Source organism: Lipomyces tetrasporus, assembly GCF_029532465.1.
Source record: "Lipomyces tetrasporus strain NRRL Y-64009 chromosome Unknown POJ06scaffold_2, whole genome shotgun sequence".
Classification (NCBI taxonomy): domain Eukaryota; kingdom Fungi; phylum Ascomycota; class Lipomycetes; order Lipomycetales; family Lipomycetaceae; genus Lipomyces; species Lipomyces tetrasporus.
The window spans coordinates 202295-219938 of NW_026611597.1; the positions used below are offsets into that span (position 1 = coordinate 202295).

The following is a 17644-nucleotide window of genomic DNA, read 5'->3' on the forward strand; positions in this document are numbered from 1 at the left end:
TTGGGAACACCGCGCTCGAATCGACGATGGCCTAGGGTTTCTTTGTTTACAACGCGACGCGTGCATGCCGTACGATAGGTAACTGTCTTCGCCATTGTTGCTACACCAAAGAGTCTGCTGCGTCCGTTAATGCTTTATTCAGTACAAATCTGCTAATCATTTATTTGACGCGACACTGTCCACGCTGTGCCCACACAATAGCAGTTCCTCACAGGCCACCTGACGCCGACACATGTTCATTTCCTCAAATTCCATATACTCCTCTAGAACACTCGCGATTTCACTTCCCATCTTCGATTGAGCGCCCTCGGTTAACAAGCTCATGGCCAGGGCCTGATCGATGCAGTTCATGTCTTCCATACGACGTGCTACGATCCTGGTGAATGAAGTGCGAAAGCACGAACGAAGAGAGTCTGCCGGTGAATTGATTGGTTGTATTGCTCGAGATGGATCAGATGTCGATTGTGCGCGACTCGAATTGACGGAGCTGGGTGATCGTTTCGTCTTACCTGAGGACGACGGCCCCGTGGGCTGATTTGGCTCTGAAATTTGCGTAGCATGAGACCGGCATCCCGAGCGGGTAATATATCTGCCCCCTAAAACCAATGGCAATACCGGCGGAGGACTATCATTCAGCGAGTGCAGGAACTGCGTGAAGGAACCAGAGAATCGACTCTCCAGCTCGTAGTAAATCTGAGGAGTTATTGACGGCTACGACAGGCGTTAGCAGAGGAAACGAATAACCGCCACCAATTGGATATTACCAAGCCATGTAGAATTCGCGCATGATAACCGTTAGAATAATCATACCAAGAGGGACTACCGGTCTTGCTCATATGATATGTTATTGTCCTATACCGTCATTAGTCTTGGAAGTATATACACTATACCGCCACCCGTACCTAAACGATGCTATGATGTTCATCCAGACATGCTCCAGATACATCGGCCCTATGGATGGTTTAACAGGTAATTCGAGACGCACCATGATCTTCCGCCAGACATCTTCAACGATGGCAAAAAAACCCAGAGAGGAACCATTTCGAAGCGCATTTACGGCAACTTCGTAGGCGAGAATCAGTGCCATCAACTCCAGATCATGCCACTTTTCTCCAGGCTCTCCAAGATTCGTTTGCGGATCACGGTAGATCATTGTATTTGTGCCATACGACAGGACGACAAGAGGGTTAACTCTCACCGTGAACATCGCCAGTCTGTCAGTGTATATCGATTGTGGTGGCGCTGGGAGCTCTGGACATGGACTAGATGTTGACTCCTTTCGGCTACCATTAGACCCCGGGGATATCGATGGAGAAACGACACAAGCATTCGGCTGATCAAGATTATCAGTCATTTCAATCTTTCATGGCTGTATTGGATATTCAAACTGGACTGGAGAAAGCAACAGATCAGCAGGATCAGCGACATATCAGCCACAAGCATGGACGACAAGACCAGATCGCGAATACAAACTGATGGATACCAACTGGGCCAAATATTGTCCTCTACAGACAATAGTTATTTCAGGCGCCGAATGCGACCAGTCAACTGTAATAGTTACTGCCCCATTTCGATATATTTCGTGTCGAGCCGCACGCTTCTAGTGTTATTCGCTTCGGCAGCACTCGGGCTGTTGCAGCCGAGCCCTCATACAAGGGATGAACTTTGCTCGAAGGTTGCTTGTGTCCCCAGATCTAGCGTAGCATCGCGGAAACAGACGATATAGCCCATATTCAACACGCAAATTATTAGCCATCTTACGTAATGATATATCATGCCAATAGATTCATTCCATCCATATAGAATTATGGTACATATTAACTCCTGCCTGATGTGACCGGTGCGTCTAAGCAAACACCATCCACTCGTCATCCCCTCTAAACAAATCCATCCTAATGATCAGGTGTTTCAGTTCTTTATCATCACACTTCTCAGCTATTGATAGCACTAGCCGCTTCAAACTCGCGTCGTCCCAACATCGAATCAAGTTTTCTGCCTCGCGTAACCAATATGGATCCATTGACCCCCGTAGTTGTTCCTGTGTGTTCGCCAGCATAACCAAACTTGCATCTGAGTCAAGTATATCGGTCATATCTGTGGCCCCATTATAGCCAAGCCGGATCAAGTAAGGATACGTCTCTTCCCCTGGAGGAATAAACTCAAGCGGCACAGTAGATAATTGCACTGACTGATTCTTCTTCTTGCTCACCTGGAAAGACTGGTCGGCAGATCTGCTGGAAGGCCGGAGGCTGGGCACACTCCGCCGCCGACCACCGTCATCCGATTGTTCCTCTTCCGCATCGTCATTCAAATCGCCATTATTACCACGGCCCATGAACTGGTCCAAGTTCGTCATTTGGAAGAAAGATCGCTTTTTCGGAACTGCGGCCAGTCGGCAATTTGGCTGAGACGTTGGCTGATTGGTAAGCGCTTGAACCTTCCGAGGAGGACTGGTTTCAATTGGCGACGACGGCTGAGTCACTGAAGTATTCGACGGCGAAAGCACTGTAGAAAACAAGGTCCTCTTGATAGGCGAAGTTGTGATAGTGTCTGAGGAGACATTTCGAGTGTGATCACCTGTCATAGGAGTCATATATACTAGCCCACCACACTCCTGAGGCGTTGCTGTCTTATCAGGATTTCCTGATGTCGCACGAGACTGGGAGATTTCATTTTGTGGTGGAGAAATTTCAAGAGAGATTGACGTTGAATTCCGCGGACTGTGTCGCGAGCGGACTTCTCCGCGTCCGCAATCCGCGGTAGGCTTCTGAATTCGGTTCATTTTGGCAATAACCCACGGATTGTGAAGATTGATATCTTGACGATAGTCTTCTTCCTCATCGTCCGTGTTCTCCTCCGCCGCGGCACCCTGTTGTTCGTCCTCTTGTTCGATGTCCTCGTCCACAAGTTCGCGAATGATGGACGTGTCGTCGTGCATTGCTGACGACATCCAAGTGACATTTATGCCATTGCCAATAGAACTTTCCACTATTGGATCTTCATTTGGCACATGTTCGATTTCGGCATCTCCATCCACATTTTGACTGTCTACGACACCATCATTCCGAACATCCGGGTGTACGCACTCCTGGGGCCCGTTCCGTCGCATATATAACTCAAAATTGCCTGCAGCTCCGTCCATTTCTTGCTCTGCAAGTGTATCTGCCACAGCGCAATCGTCCCCGCGTGACTCCCGTAATTCTTCGGGATAAGTTGTCTCCAATATCTGAGTCCATTTTGCGAGCAAACTATTCTCGTCATAAAAAAGAATGTCGTCTTTTCCCGGTTCCACGTTGACATCATAACTTGTTCTGCCTTCAGGAGTAGTAATATTGCAGAGAACCAGTTCACGCCAAGTCGACCGCAGATATTTCTTCGTAAGCTTAGATATCTTTTTGGCAGTAGGAAGCGATATATTCAATGGCCGTCCATCAACCGCGTATAGCACTTGCTTGAAATCTTTCTTCGAACTCATGGGTAAGGTTTGTGTCGTGTTGTCGCACTTGGGCAGTACTGCCTCAATAACCCACCCGTCATCAAACGCTTCTCGAATAAACACTGATTGGGAAACTGCAGCCTTTCCTAAGCATGCTCGAATACCCTGCTCCAGGGTTTTTTCTCCAGTAAATACAGATGGTACACTTATTGGCCGACGAACTTTGAAGGTAATGCGAAGTCCTCTTCTCAACATTGCGATTGCCCGGAGAAGCTTACTAATTGAAACCAGCGCCTTCTTTGAGTCCTTGATATACGTCTGTTTCCTGACTGGAATCGACTGGAAAAGAGCATGCGCGGTTATTGTTGTTCCCTGCGTCTGCGAGGCATGTCTAGTACTGTTCTCCATCATTAACGATGTCGTACGCAAATAATACTGCAAATGGACATACTCAAATCTGGCACCGTTCTTGCTCACATTCCACCTCTCGGCTACGATATCGCCCTTCGTACGAGTAGTAACCTCGAGTTTCCCGGAAATCTCCGCCAAGCTCGCCAGCGCCTCGCCCCGAAATCCCAACGTCTCGACCTTTCTCGTCTGCAGGTCATCAAAGCTCTCAATCTTGGAGGTTGCGTGCCGCAAACACATTAATTCCCTATCTTCCCCATGTGGAACGCCAGATCCGTTATCACGGACACATAGATAACTGACCGTCGTGTCATCGATTTCCACGAAGATAGAGGTTGCCCCCGCGTCCAACGCGTTGTCGACGAGCTCTTTGATGATTGATTCCGGTGTCAGGAGGACCTGAGCTGATACCAACGTCCGTACTGTCGACGGCGGTAGCACTGCTATCGACATTGCCGTCAAACATTGACTCCCACGGATCGTGACTGAACGCGATTGATACTGCAAACAATAATAACTCACGCGCGGACGCGTTGTTTTGCAGGCATAGAGAGGGTTAGGGTAACATTTGCTAGCTGATCACAGTGGCTGAATTTGTGCTTGGTTGCAACAAGCAGTGTTTTGCCCTGCACTATTGACGGAGTGCGGGCCGTCAAGGGAAGTGGGCAGTTGCTGGTGTGATCGGAGAAGCTGATAGGAAGTTCATATACAAAATTCGACAGGATAGGCCAACGTCACGCATAATTACAACGCTGAGGAGAGTATCGAGAGTCCTCAGAACCTTGGAGCCTGTACTGTGTATCTTGTCGTTTCCTCTTTGGTACAAATTGTCCTTGCGCAAGAGAACTTCAATTCGAGCTTTGGAGCCGGAACCATCAATCTGTCGGAAGAATGGCAATAGTAGAATTGTAAGTGACTGCTTCATTTGCAAGTTACATAACGTCTAAGCGTTGTATATAGTAAATAGAACTATCTTATTACCCGCACACTATTATACAAAAAAAAAGATACGAAGACCCACTAGTGCGAATATCTGAACTCTCTGTTCTCAATATCAGTCATATCCAAGAACTCGAAATTCTCAGCCTTGTTAAATCCAATTTCCGCAATCTCCTGGTCGCGCTTCTTATTCTGCCACAGCACCAAGTGTCTCAGGGCGACGGCGAAGACAATGACAAGAGACATGGTCACGATCAGCGCGATCTTCGCGGGGTTGTAGTTTGGTGCATCTTTGGATTTGAACATTTGAGGACCAATGATGTTACCGATACAAAACGCCACGAGTGTGAGAGCGTTACGCATGGCACGCTTGGTATAGCCAGCGGTGTTGGCGGCACCCCATGAATAAATGATAGGTAACATTGCCGGGCAAAAGTTGAGGAGGTACACTCCAAAAAGCTTGCCGACTTTGAGGTGAGCCGGGAGACCCAATAAAAGACCAGCTCCAAGGACGGATGGGACAGTGATAATGGCAACGAAAAGCGCACGTTCGCCAACCGCGGCGACAAGGTAAGTTGCAAAGACGGTCGCAATGATAGACACCGCGCCGGAAGGCATTTGAATAATTGTCGTTCGCTGGTTTGAGTAGCCAAAAGTCGAAATGATAATGGACGAGAAGTTGGAAACTGCACCGTTATCAATCATCGCAAGGACAGTGATGAAGAACAAAGGCCAGGTTTGGACATCCTTGAACAAAAGCTCGCGAACATGTGCCCACTTGAAGTCCTTGTTCTCAACACCAGTTTGGTTCTTGCGGACATGCTCGATAGCAAGAACTTTCTCACCACGCGAAAGAAATCTAGCGGACATTGGGTTGTCGGGGAGCAAGAAGATTGTGGCGAGACCAACGAGAATAGTAAGACAGCCCTGCTCTAATTAGCAATCTATGCGGTATAAGGAGCAATGCGGTACTTGCCATGAATAAGAAGAGGATTTGCCAGTTAGCGATCTTAGTCGAATTCACATGCTGAAATCCGTAAGAAATTGCAGCACCCACAATCTGGGCAACTCCAATCTGCATGTACCACAGACCCGTACGCCGAGACTGCTCAGGTTTAGTCCACCACATGCCAGTGATCAGGACCAAAGCAGGAGCAACGCAAGCCTCGAATACACCGAGCAGAACACGAATAACCATCAATGGCGCGTATGTGCGGCAAGCAGCGTGGCAGCATACAACTATTCCCCACAAAGTAACGTTGATGCCCAGGTACTTTCCTAGAGGAAATCGTTGCATCAGGTATGACGTGATAGGTTCAGACACAATGTAGCCGACATAGAAAATCGTTCCCAAGTTTGAATACTCGCTGCTCGTCAGATTGGCTCGGATACCCATAACGGCGGCATAGTTGAGCAGGGTTTTGTCGAGGTACTGAAGGAAGTAGATGGTGCAGAGAATAGGCATCAGTCGGAGATCAATTTTCCATCGTAGGCTGCGTTCATCAATAGTTGAGACATCAACATTGTCGTTCTTGGCGGCAGTCAAGAACTGCAGCGCCATATCAGGCTTGAGGGTAACAACACTGCCAGTATCGACCGGGGCAGGGTCGGAGGTAGAGCCAGAAGCCTCAGTGGACTTCTTCTCGTCGATAGATGACATATTTGCAGTGTAAGCTCGAAGGGCGACTGTGTGAGAACTGCTGTTGGTGCTACCGCTGAGGACAGAGAGGAAACTTACGGGGCGACGTTGTTCTTATAATGTTCCATTCTGGTACCTGGTGTCTGGGTCGGCTTATCATTGACGTGAGTCGCGTACCTAGTACAGCGATAGCCGTTAGCGTGAAGTGACATTCTCTATCGGACTTAAAACGCTGCTCGTGTGTACCTGAACTAACAGATTATGGGACGTCGTCAGCGAAACTTAATTGGAAAGGTCAGGTTATTAACAACGCAACTCCGGTCGTTCAGCAAATGTAATTTGACTGTAGTATGTTTTGTGGCACTACTTGCCAGCTGGCTTGAGTCAATTCATTGTATGATACCTGACAAATTCAGAACTTAGAATTTCCTGTTGACGGTGGCGTCCTTTGACTCCGGTGTTTGTCCGCCACAACTAGCAAATGGCGTTCACTTTTCCTCATGGGAAACTCATATCGCCCAATAATAGACGAGTAATAAGCCAGTCCGCGGACTATGCCTGAAGTTTTGCGTGCAAGCTAATTTCCCGCACCGACCCTGACTACGACGTAAGTTAAGCCATTACATCAGCAGGCAGACGCCACGGCGCCACCAAAACAGCTTATTATTCCAATTCTTTACGCATTGTAACGAAATTAGCGAGCAAGATTGATATAAAGGCTCCAAGTGTACTCAGAATCTCGGCGACCTAACTATGCCGGTGGAGCCAATATCAATGGACAAACACGCGCAGTAAGATATGCAGGTATAAAGCTTAGGTTTTCTTATTGGCGCATGCGGCGTTATCAGCACGGCTAAGCAAGACACGAACGGCGCAGCCTATCGCATGACTCAGTTCGCGTTATCAGAGTTTACTCAAGTCCACTGTACCTGATTACGCGTGATTACGGGTCCCACTTTTTCTGGGCGCAGACACATCGCTCGGAGCCAGACACGCTGTAACTCATCTTGTCCATACTGTACTGCAAGGAAGAAAGGAATTCGTTTCCAGTGGAGCGGCAAAGCAATCTTAGCGCCACACCTTAATCCAAAGGATGCTGTACAGCCAAGTCATCGTGGCGCCAAGGCGGCCGTAGTATTGTAGCCACCTAATCCGGGTTAATTGCGAATGTTGTCCTTGTCCCATGATTGGTTCTGCCGTCAGGCTTGGTGTGTATATTTTAGGACAGGAGTGAACCGAGCTGAAAGCCAGCTGCAAATTCTTTACGAGTTGCGTTATAGCTTTCCCCTGTCCTGCTCTGATTAAGGTTCGACCACACGGATGCATTCGCATGGGATGTTGATCGCTAGTCTGCTTGTTCACAGTGCGGTATGGTCTGAGCCATACTGACATCCTGAGTGACATGCTAGATGATGTACATGAAGTGAGTGCAACCTCCTGGTGGCTTAGACTTGGGTACAGTAGCTTCTTTGGGATTAATATATTTGGCGGCTGTCGCCAGTTCAACGTGAGATCAAGAGTAGAGAGGAGCGTAGTTTCATGTGAAGCTTCCAGTCCCAACCTTTGTCCATTTATGTCCATCCTGCCTTCTAACATCATGCATCAGGCCACCAGTTGACTTACCGATAAGATCCAAGGGTTGAATACTTTACAAGTTGTGCAACGTCAACTAAATTCGAAGCTGACTTGCTTCAGTTAATTTCGTATCACTGGCAAAATTAAAGCTGTGATTACAATACAACGACACAACACAAATGGCGGCGAGTATCTATTCTTTCGATTGCTCTGCTTTTGAGGCAAATCAATATTTGATATTAAACCCCTTCCCTGTCGACAGCAGAGAAAATTAGGAATATCATCCACAACCGAAATTCGACCATGATTCCGTATTTTCGACAGCCAGAACTCTTTTGCTTATGCGAAGTACCGCTTGTATATCGTGTTATTTGCCAGTGGTTTGATTGTAACCAATGACAGGACCGCAATTGAATTTATTCGTTGATGAACTTCTTAGCTCGAGATGCCTCTCAGATTGATCTAATTGATCTAATACTCGGAGACTGTTAGTCTCCGTATTCTCCTGTCCCCTCAATCGATCGCACAACGGTAGTAGAGGTACTCTGCAACGCCTCCGCAAGAGTTGGAATCGAGGAACTGCATTGGCAGCATCTATCGATATCTGCATTGTCATGAGTCTGTCTTGTCTACTGGCGGCAATTGACCGGGGCGGGTGCGGGTTTTGTACTGCCGTATTTCGGTGGCCGATCCGCGAAGAGTCCTCGAGGTCAAAACGATTAAAGACACTCTAATAAACAGCTAGGCGGCATTGCAACAGCCAAACTCACATTGACTGCACATCAGCGCGCCAGCCTCTCTAAATCAACAGAGCAAATATGTTATCGCCACGGCATCTATCTCAGAAATGCCAGTAAAGCGACTTCGCCTTATCAGTGGACGAAATTAAGACGGACTTTAGCTGGCCCGGCACAGATATTTCCGTTCATACTAATGAAGAATTCGTAGCGTTCTAGTGACGTATCCGCCGCGCGCTTGACGGCACTTGGGAACGTGCCGAAGTCTTGTAGATTATTAACCTCTCGATGGGTGGATGCGCGGATCCATTGTCATCGTAGAGTTTCATGATGGGACGCAGACGTTTCAAGCCGCGCGTCCAATCCAGGCATATTATTGACAGCGGAAAATCAGCTTTCACAAGCCAAATCAGCAGAGCTACTCTCCCTAGAGAAATATAAATCTTATCAATATGTTTTGATCTATGATGAAAAGTGGGATTGTGTACCCTTGATATATACAGCTCTTGTTATGCACAGTACACTTGCTCTCCGGCCTCTTATCGTTTCCAGGGGACGTTTGTGAGGAATTGAACATGTACGCCGTCTGGGAACCCCTTAAGCGTGTACACCATCATAAATTTTTAGCATGTTCGATCTAGGGGCCCGCAGATGCGCCTTTAGCCGCGCTTCCCCCACAATGAAGTTCTTTCCATAATACTGGGGAATGTGGCTCACGGGTTGCACTCGAAGTGTTGGTGTACGATCTTTGATCTCAGGTGATGAGTGTTCATCAAAGATTTGTGCGCCAACGCCGAGCCAGCAGTGACATGTCGACAAACGATTATTCGACTTCAGAGATGGTCATGGTATAGCGAAATCATATCAGGACTTTCAAGACATCCCTGGTCCGATAAAGCGATGACGTAAGTGCTTGCAGTAGCGTTCTCGTAGGGATGATGGCTGATGTCCGCAGCGTCGGGGAAGCGAAGGCCAGTTTGCTGCTGGCGGGGCCGTCGGCATTCTTATTTGATATCAAGCACTTAGCCGTATCCAGTTAACACTGCGGCTCAAGCAGCTTAAAGGCTGGAGTATCGCACAAACTTACAGTTAATGTGTGGAGCTAAACCAAACTTTGCCCGCCGGTGGCCCGGATTGAGTTTGGCCGCAGGAACGACTTAGTGTGGCATCAATTGACGTAATGCATCCTCAGTACTTATGCAGTCGCAAGCACTCCTCCACCAAAGCTCCAGTTTCCATGGCTGACCAATTTCGAAGCCGACTGTTTGAATTCTCGCTTAATGAATAGTATGCTAGGACAATGTGGGAGGCACGACTGACGCGTCCCGCAGCCCCGTTATCGCAGTCGGCATGCAGGACTGCAGCCGGTGCAATCCTTCGTGCAGCAGTGCCGAGCCATCACTACAGCGTCATCGCATGCTCTTTGCAAGCAGAAAGCAATCGGCAGAACATCAAAGCGCTTATCGATGATCCCTCCGCTCCTGAGGCGTATAAAGATTTTGATACACATCCTGAGCTATCACCTCTGTTCAATATATATGCTGTGTCAGTCCTGCTGTTCCATTCTGTATACCCAACATCGTCTGGAAGACGCTATGTCCGACAACAATCTTACTGCATTTCCAAAGAACGCTACTACTCGTCCAATGTCTACCCGCAGCGCCTCCATGGCCAATTTTCCCCTCTCGCGGGCGTCCTCGAAATCGCTCGATATCTGTCCTGACCTTGCCCGACCGGCCACGTACGAGGACGACTGCGAGGACAAATCTGAGGAGCTGGAATGTTATCACACGACATATGACACCTTTCACATTGACCGTTCAAACAAGGACCCCCAGCCCGAAGTCGGTCTCAGGCGTATGTGCCACACTGGTGTTGTCTAGTAGATGTCTTCTCTAATACTCCTCCAGCCTGGCTGGCTGTTGTCGGCGGCTTTTGTGGTCAGTTTTGTTCGTTCGGATTCTTGAATGTTATTGGTGTCTTCATTGCCTATTATCAGCACAACCAGCTCGCTGGCCTCTCCCCTTCGACTATCTCATGGATCGGATCAATCCAATCCTTTATGTTCTCCTTCTCTGGTTTTTTCTGCGGACGCCTCTCTGATATGTATGGCCCAAGATGGGTCACAGCTGGAGGCTGTATTTTTATTACAGCCGGTATGATCGCGACTGCTTTCTGCAAGGAATATTATCAGTTCGTACTTGCTCAGAGTATATGTGCCTCGCTTGGTGCTGCGGGCCTGTTCTACGGCACCACAGCTGCCATTTCTGGCTGGTTCTCCACTCGTCGAGGTCTCGCCTATGGTGTTGCCGCGTCCGGGGCATCTATTGGCGGTGTCTGCTTGTCTTTGATCTTTGAGTTCCTTTCGCGCAAATCTTTCCAGGCTGCGGTGTGCGCAATGGCGGCCGTTCTATTTGCGTTCTCTCTCGTCGCTGCTCTCACTACATCATCTAGACTTCAGCCAGCTGGCACCCAGCCCTATAAGTTTGTTAAGTTCTACCTGAGACCGTTCTTGGAACCAGTGTTCTCTCTCTACACGGCGTCAATGTTTCTGATTTTCCTCGGAATTTTTGTGCCGATGGCTTATTTCTCATTGTCGGCCATTGCTGAAGGCGTTTCCGTCGCACACTCTTTCCAGATCACCGCGTACTTTAATGTAGGGTCATTCTTCGGTCGTGTCTTGCTCGGACTTCTCTCAGACAAAATGAACAAGTTCACCTTGTTTTCGATTATCACTTTTTTGTCGGGTCTCGTGTCCGCTCCATTTTGGTACTTCTCCCACTCTGAAGTCACAATCATTGTTGTTGCTGTCGCCTACGGCTTCCTCACGGGCGGTATCTTAGCCATGTTCTCCAATTTGGTCGCTCAGCTCTCTCCTGTTCAAGAGATAGGCACGCGCATTGGCACAGTTAATGGCACCATTGCATTTGCGTCTCTAGTGTCGCTGCCAATTGCTGGTGCTATTGTCGGTGCTGACGCAAACTACGATGGCATGAAGATTTATGCCGGCGTAGTCTTGATTGCCGGTGCGATTGTTGCTGCTGGCGTAAGTTTCAAGGTCGCCAAGGATCAGCGACGGGCGGAGAGCGGCTGATTGATGGAAACGAAGTATAGAAATTACTACACCTATTGGTATATTCGCATATACTTAAGACTCATGCGTTTGCAACATTGTGGCAACTGACGTTCACGACAAGCTGCCTACCCATGTTGTTAAGAGCTTGTCCGTGGTTTGTGGCTACATCGCTCCGAGATTGCTGCCATTTGGTATCACGTTGATAGCTAACGCTAGGCCTTGTTAGTTGCGGATGGTGTATACTTCATTCACAGATAAGAAAGGTGAATTTGTGATGTATCGCAGTTTTGCAATGCGTTGGGACTCGCCATATTCCTATTTCGTTTTTCAGTCTTGTGGACTGGATGATACCGTACACATATATGTGCATTTGCTTGATTCTTTGTTGTGTTATTTGTTTTCATTTCTGTTCAATCGTTCATAAAAAAATAAACAAAATTTCCTTCCGGACTTCGATGTTGAAGTTTTAACTTCGCCCCGTAAACGTTATTTGGATTGGCTTCTCGTCGCTAGTGCGCTACAGAAGTTGGATTAAGCAGAATATCCAACTGTGAATTCGAACAATGGTCCTACAAATAATGAGCCTGCATGTATGACTAGAAAATACTCCCCGCCCGAAATTTGCGGTTACTTGAGGCTTGCTGAAACGAGGCGACCTTCGCGATTGTAACGCCCACGGACCAGGTGCCGACGCCCGCCGGACGAAGCCGTCGCGCGGAGCAGTGAGCAGCCTTCTCTTGCGTGCCCCCTTCAAGAAAAATTTATTGATAAAACCAGTAAATCACTCTGCTCCTGATTATTTCTGATCGATCTGATTCTGACTGTCATTCTGCTGTCATTTGTACTTGTGAACTCGGAAATAGGAAAGCTCTCTGTCCGCTGCTTTGCTGGCTCCTGCGCACAATAATCGACTTCCAATACGTCATGTCCGCCAACTGCATCACGCTTTTAGGATACAATATTATTACCCTCGGCTAATGTCTAACCGCCGCACGTCTTTGGCGTCCACCAGGTCGCTACGCAACGAGCCAGCATTCACCCGAACGGATACGTACGAGCGCTGTTACGACGAGAAGTCTTGCATCAACGGAGACGTGGATTGTGGTCACACGACATATAGTACATTTCAGATCAACCGTTCAAACAATGACTACCCTCCAGATGTCGGATTCCGACGTACGTGCCAATTCAACTCTTTGTTATCTAACTAATATTGTCTAAGCGTGGCTCGTTGCCCTCGGCGGCTTTTGTGGTCAGTTTTGCTCGATTGGAATGATAAATGTGATTGGAATCTTCATTGCGTATTATCAGCACAACCAGCTCGCTGGCCTATCCCCATCGACCATCTCGTGGATCGGGTCAATCCAGTCATTCATCTTTTCGTTTTCTGGTCTTCTCTTCTGCCGCCTCTCTGATATGTATGGCCCAAGATGGGTTACCGCCTGCGGTGGGGTCCTTATTACAGTTGGTATGCTCGCGACTGCTTTCTGCAAGGAATACTATCAGTTCTTGCTCGCTCAGGGTATCTGTGCCTCGCTTGGTGCTGCGGGGCTCTTTTACGGTCCCACGGCGGCGCTTTCGGGCTGGTTCTACGCTCGCCGAGGCCTAGCTTTTGGTGTTGCTGCATCTGGTGCCTCAATTGGGGGTATCGTATTGTCTTCGATATTTGAAAATCTTTCGACCCGCATGTCGTTCCAAGCAGCGGTAGGTGCGATGGCGGCTGTTCTTTTCGCGTTCTCGCTCACCGCTACTGTCGCAACCTTTTCTCGTCTTCCGCCCACCGACCCCCAGCCCTCGCAGTGGGCCAAGCTATATTTTCATCCATTCTTGGATCCAGTTTTCTCCCTCTACACAGCCTCAATGTTCTTAATCTATCTCGGACTGTATGTTCCGATGGCCTACTTACCGACCTCCGCCATTGCTGAAGGTGTTCCGACTGCGCACGCTCTGCAAATCATCACCTATTTCAATGTCGGGTCATTCTTTAGGCGGGTGTTACTAGGCTTAATTTCGGACAAGGTCAACAAGTTCGCCTTGTTTTCGATCATCACTCTAATTGCGGGCCTCGTGTCGGCTCCATTCTGGTACTTTTCGCACTCCGAAATAATGATTATTATCGTCGCCGTTGCTAATGGATTTTTCACTGGCGGTATCTTGGCTATGTTCACGGCATTGGTTGCTCAGATTTCTCCAACTGAAGAGGTTGGGACACGCATCGGCGCTTTTAGTGGTGTCATTGCGTTTGCGGCTCTGGCATCGTTGCCTATTGCTGGCGCTATTGTTGGAACAGATAGCAACTACAATGGTTTGAAGATTTACGGGGCAGTCGTCTTGATCGCGGGTGCCATGATCGCAGCCGGTCTTAGTTTTAGAATCGCCAAGGAAGAGCATGATTCGGATGGTGGCTAAAATTAGTTAAGCGGTTAGCATCTCTTACTTACGCCATCTTTGGCGTTCTCAGAGATAATGAAATGCTGGAGAGTCCCAGTTCGGTTAAGATAATCCGCTATTTGTTAACTACGCTGATGGTGATTGCCCGCATGCGTCGTATTGGGTAAAAGTCCGGTTTACGGATTCGTCAGAGTTGTTGAACCAATGATTTGGTGTGTTTCTTTTTCACGTTATCTATGGGGCAATGCGGTCTGCTAATGATAGTTGGTTTATCTCATTGCTTTAGATTTGTTAGATCGACGTGTACGAGAATGGAGTTTTAAAGTCAGCAGTTAGAGAATAAGAAATTAACCAGGAACTTTGAATTCAGGCTCTCTTTCGCTAGTCGCCAATGGCTTAATTGCAATTATGAAGTCAAGCAAAAGTTTAGAGTGCTGGTGTTGACTGGCTAGCTCGGCCCTCCTGACCAGTGGAGGTGACATATTGTAGATTACAATTATGACCATGGGCATCGCAAGTAGGACGGCGTGGCAGACTACGTATGACGCAATAGAGAGCACTAAAAACTGGCGAAGCTAAGCCTATCTAGTGTTTCCTGCGGCTCCTACGAATCAACTCGGCATAAATCTCTGGCTCGCGAAGTCGGGGTACAAGATTCAATCCACTTCGCCGGTATCAAGAAGCTCAGTTCTCACCAGAAATATGTCGTCACTTGATCTTCCAGTCTGCGTAACGTGTGGTGTACAATTTGGCACTCTCACTCCACCAACGACTTGTCCTATCTGTGACGATCCGCGGCAATACGTACCCGCATCGGGGCAGTCATGGACAACGCTGCGCCGACTTCGCGAATCCGACAAGCATTATAAGAATGAAATCAAGCAGGACCCGGAAGACCCCGACTTGTACAGCATCTTCACGGTTCCTCGGATTGCTATAGGCCAGCGTGCGATGCTGATGAAGACCAAGAACGGCAAAAACGTGCTATGGGACTGCATTACTTTTATCGACGACGATACCATAGATCGTGTCAAGGCTTTGGGTGGTATTGACGCGATTGTTATCTCACATCCCCACTTCTACTCAAGTCATTGCGATTGGGCACGAGCATTTAATTGCCCCGTATATCTTGCAGCACCGGACAAGGTGTGGGTCATGCGATTGGAACCTAGTGTCCAGCATTTCTTCGATAACCAGAGGATGAAGCTTGCTGAGGATGTAGAGGTTGTGAAAGTTGGTGGACACTTCCCAGGGTCTCTTGTTCTTGCGTGGAAGGACACGCATTTACTCGTCGCGGACTCGATTTATGTGGTTGCCAGTGGTCTCGGCCAGCGTGAACGACGACCGGGGGCCACGAGCTTCACGTTCATGTGGAGTTATCCGAATATGGTAAAAATATTTAAAGTGTTATGTAACATGAATTGCTAATGTCACCCAGATTCCTCTAGATCCCGATTCGATTCTTGGTATATGGAATGCCGTCAAAGACTTCAATTTCGATAGGGTACATTCAGGCTGGTGGGGTCTTGTCGTCATGCCTCAGGCTAAGAAGAAGGTATTAGACAGTGCAAAGATCATTGTGCGCGCCATGGGTTATACACAACATGCCATGCTTGATGAAGCTCTGTGAGTCCAGCATCTAACGTCGACGGAATTAGGTTGGCTGCGCATGACACTGTAAATAGCAAAAAGTGCAATGAGAGTATAGTACTAAATGAATATGCCAAACGCAACACCATATTGCCTATCCAGAACCCGTAATAATACATGCTAACTAGTGTACAAAATACCGATGCAACCAGAGGTAAAAGCGATTACGTCTTCTTCCTGCTTTCTTCATCCTCTATTTGTAGCCTGTTGACAAATTCCTCCTCGGCGTGAATCTCATGCTCCTCTGCCGAGGCCCAAACTGCCCTTGCGTAAGCCATCCATGCCTCTAAGCTCAATCCGAGAGTATCAGGATCAATTTCATTTTCTTTTATGATATTTTGCAATCTATTCAGCAACCTATCCTGCCGGCCATGTCGCAAGGCAAAATCTTTGCGTCGGATGTCAAGGTACGCCTCTTTCAGCCCACCAGGTGGTAGACCTGTTTGCTTCAACGCCATGGATCCAAGGGTCGGCGTTGCGCATTTGGCCGACTGCCCCGATGACGTTCGGATCATCTCGACTGGCAGCGATTGACTAGCCGAGAGAGGATCTCGTGTGGTGGTCACTCCGTGGCTGCCAGAAACTAAGTCCGGCACAGTAACCTCCTGCTGAGCAGCAGTGACAGACGCAGCCGACGTAGGCTGTACTGTTGATGGCCCCGCGCCGACCTGAGCAACCTCGCTACCTGGCTCTAGAGGCAATGCAGTAATTGTTGGCGATTGCAAGTTGGATACTCGCGAGATCGGCGTGTCCTTACTCGTCGTGTCTAGCCGACGGCGTTTAGCCATTTGTTGTTCATCAACGTCCGGTGGGGGAGTAGGGCCCTGGGCCGAATCCTCCGATATATAGTCGGTGGTCGCAATCTCCCCTGTTGACTGATTGGAACCCACTAATACAGGCTGTACAATGTCCTTTGGCCTATTTGCCGGTGACTCAGCGTTAGACGAGACTGGCGTGGGATTTATCATCGAAACGGATGTATGCTGCTGTAGCTGCAGAGCTCTGGGGTCAACTGAGGAGCTACCGTCCTGAACGTCTTTATCTCTGTATTTCGCCATAGGGGATCGTGAATATTTCTGAAAGTAATCCAATAGCCTGACAACAAGGTGTTCATTCAGTATGGGCCCGCCACTCAGGAACTTTTGTCGCTGGCTAATATCCAGCTCCCACCACTGTTTAACAGAGCCACCAACGCTAGCTCTCCACACTTCATAATCACTCACTTGTCGTGCAGACCTCATGCAATCATAAAAGATCCGCCTTAACTCAGTTGTATCTATGTTGACGATTTCCTGCGGTCTGCCATGGGCGCTTCCAAGCCTCGCGAACATTGTCGCAACTCGGTTCCAAAAATCGAAGCTGGATTCACCTGGTTGGTGGTTCTCTCGTGATTGCGAGACCGCTGTTATAAGAAAGTGGAAATCGGAGGATATCCAGTTGCTGTATGATGCAGGCTTAGCCCTGTTTGGCACGATTCGTACCAGTGCTGTTGCCATTGTCAACTGGCAGCATAAAGACCGTTGACAATTTAGACGAGGCTGTACAACAGGGATGTTTGTCAACAATACCAAAGTACACTTTCGGATAACCGCATCTATCGCGAGGACATCTGAATAGTGTTGTGGATCTGCCTTTGTAGGTCGCTGTAGATCCGCGAGTCGAGTCTTGGGCGAGGCGAAAAGGGGTTGACTGCTGCCCTATATGGTTTGCAAGTTCCATATGTAGTTAGTCGATATCCATTTAAGGAATAGCGCTTTACTCTCCAAATTTAAAATTTGCCGTCTGTCACGCTG

The 17644-nt window shown here is 48.3% G+C and overlaps 7 protein-coding genes across 7 annotated transcripts; 3 read left to right on the forward strand and 4 right to left on the reverse strand.

Annotated features, from left to right (window-relative positions):
• Window positions 1-73: 73 nt before the first annotated feature.
• POJ06DRAFT_298815 (uncharacterized protein) lies at window positions 74-1584 on the reverse strand. Its single transcript, XM_056190662.1, has 3 exons — window positions 903-1584; window positions 765-852; window positions 74-711 (listed from the first exon to the last, which is right to left on the reverse strand). Exons 1-3 carry the CDS (start codon window positions 1352-1354, stop codon window positions 157-159), a joined length of 1095 nt encoding a protein of 364 aa, XP_056045919.1. The 5' UTR covers window positions 1355-1584; the 3' UTR covers window positions 74-156.
• Window positions 1585-1751: 167 nt separating this feature from the next.
• POJ06DRAFT_218382 (uncharacterized protein) lies at window positions 1752-4435 on the reverse strand. Its single transcript, XM_056185572.1, has 2 exons — window positions 3888-4435; window positions 1752-3833 (listed from the first exon to the last, which is right to left on the reverse strand). The coding sequence occupies exons 1-2, from the start codon at window positions 4295-4297 to the stop codon at window positions 1847-1849; spliced, it is 2397 nt and encodes a 798-aa protein (XP_056045920.1). The 5' UTR covers window positions 4298-4435; the 3' UTR covers window positions 1752-1846.
• A 388-nt stretch (window positions 4436-4823) lies between these two features.
• Window positions 4824-6570, reverse strand: POJ06DRAFT_244719 (major facilitator superfamily domain-containing protein). The gene is made up of 2 exons (XM_056186535.1): window positions 5760-6570; window positions 4824-5710 (listed from the first exon to the last, which is right to left on the reverse strand). The coding sequence occupies exons 1-2, from the start codon at window positions 6441-6443 to the stop codon at window positions 4865-4867; spliced, it is 1530 nt and encodes a 509-aa protein (XP_056045921.1). The 5' UTR covers window positions 6444-6570; the 3' UTR covers window positions 4824-4864.
• A 3759-nt stretch (window positions 6571-10329) lies between these two features.
• On the forward strand, window positions 10330-11828 carry POJ06DRAFT_265335 (major facilitator superfamily domain-containing protein; the record flags this gene model as incomplete). The annotated part of the gene is made up of 2 exons (XM_056189071.1): window positions 10330-10591; window positions 10645-11828. The coding sequence occupies 2 exons, from the start codon at window positions 10330-10332 to the stop codon at window positions 11826-11828; spliced, it is 1446 nt and encodes a 481-aa protein (XP_056045922.1).
• A 744-nt stretch (window positions 11829-12572) lies between these two features.
• Window positions 12573-14574, forward strand: POJ06DRAFT_244726 (major facilitator superfamily domain-containing protein). Its single transcript, XM_056186536.1, has 2 exons — window positions 12573-12986; window positions 13033-14574. The coding sequence occupies exons 1-2, from the start codon at window positions 12788-12790 to the stop codon at window positions 14217-14219; spliced, it is 1386 nt and encodes a 461-aa protein (XP_056045923.1). The 5' UTR covers window positions 12573-12787; the 3' UTR covers window positions 14220-14574.
• Window positions 14575-15921, forward strand: POJ06DRAFT_244727 (beta-lactamase-like protein). The gene is made up of 2 exons (XM_056186537.1): window positions 14575-15590; window positions 15640-15921. Exons 1-2 carry the CDS (start codon window positions 14904-14906, stop codon window positions 15829-15831), a joined length of 879 nt encoding a protein of 292 aa, XP_056045924.1. The 5' UTR covers window positions 14575-14903; the 3' UTR covers window positions 15832-15921.
• POJ06DRAFT_244729 (uncharacterized protein) lies at window positions 15922-17507 on the reverse strand. The gene has a single exon (XM_056186538.1). It carries the CDS (start codon window positions 17345-17347, stop codon window positions 16016-16018), a length of 1332 nt encoding a protein of 443 aa, XP_056045925.1. The 5' UTR covers window positions 17348-17507; the 3' UTR covers window positions 15922-16015.
• Between the last annotated feature and the right edge of the window lie 137 nt (window positions 17508-17644).

Excerpts from the sequence above, each read along its gene's own strand:
- POJ06DRAFT_298815 (XM_056190662.1), bottom strand. The coding sequence starts at position 1,354 with ATGACTGATAATCTTGATCAGCCGAATGCTTGTGTCGTTTCTCCATCG. Across the intron at positions 853-902 it reads AACATCATAGCATCGTTTAG|GACAATAACATATCATATGA; the intron begins GTACGGGTGGCG and ends ATGACGGTATAG. Across the intron at positions 712-764 it reads CGCGAATTCTACATGGCTTG|CCGTCAATAACTCCTCAGAT; the intron begins GTAATATCCAAT and ends CGCCTGTCGTAG.
- POJ06DRAFT_218382 (XM_056185572.1), bottom strand. The coding sequence starts at position 4,297 with ATGTCGATAGCAGTGCTACCGCCGTCGACAGTACGGACGTTGGTATCA. Across the intron at positions 3,834-3,887 it reads AAGAACGGTGCCAGATTTGA|TACTAGACATGCCTCGCAGA; the intron begins GTATGTCCATTT and ends GATGGAGAACAG.
- POJ06DRAFT_244719 (XM_056186535.1), bottom strand. The coding sequence starts at position 6,443 with ATGTCATCTATCGACGAGAAGAAGTCCACTGAGGCTTCTGGCTCTACC. Across the intron at positions 5,711-5,759 it reads AAATCCTCTTCTTATTCATG|GGCTGTCTTACTATTCTCGT; the intron begins GCAAGTACCGCA and ends TAATTAGAGCAG.
- POJ06DRAFT_244726 (XM_056186536.1), top strand. The coding sequence starts at position 12,788 with ATGTCTAACCGCCGCACGTCTTTGGCGTCCACCAGGTCGCTACGCAAC. Across the intron at positions 12,987-13,032 it reads TCCAGATGTCGGATTCCGAC|CGTGGCTCGTTGCCCTCGGC; the intron begins GTACGTGCCAAT and ends ATATTGTCTAAG.
- POJ06DRAFT_244727 (XM_056186537.1), top strand. The coding sequence starts at position 14,904 with ATGTCGTCACTTGATCTTCCAGTCTGCGTAACGTGTGGTGTACAATTT. Across the intron at positions 15,591-15,639 it reads TGTGGAGTTATCCGAATATG|ATTCCTCTAGATCCCGATTC; the intron begins GTAAAAATATTT and ends AATGTCACCCAG.
- POJ06DRAFT_244729 (XM_056186538.1), bottom strand. The coding sequence starts at position 17,347 with ATGGCAACAGCACTGGTACGAATCGTGCCAAACAGGGCTAAGCCTGCA.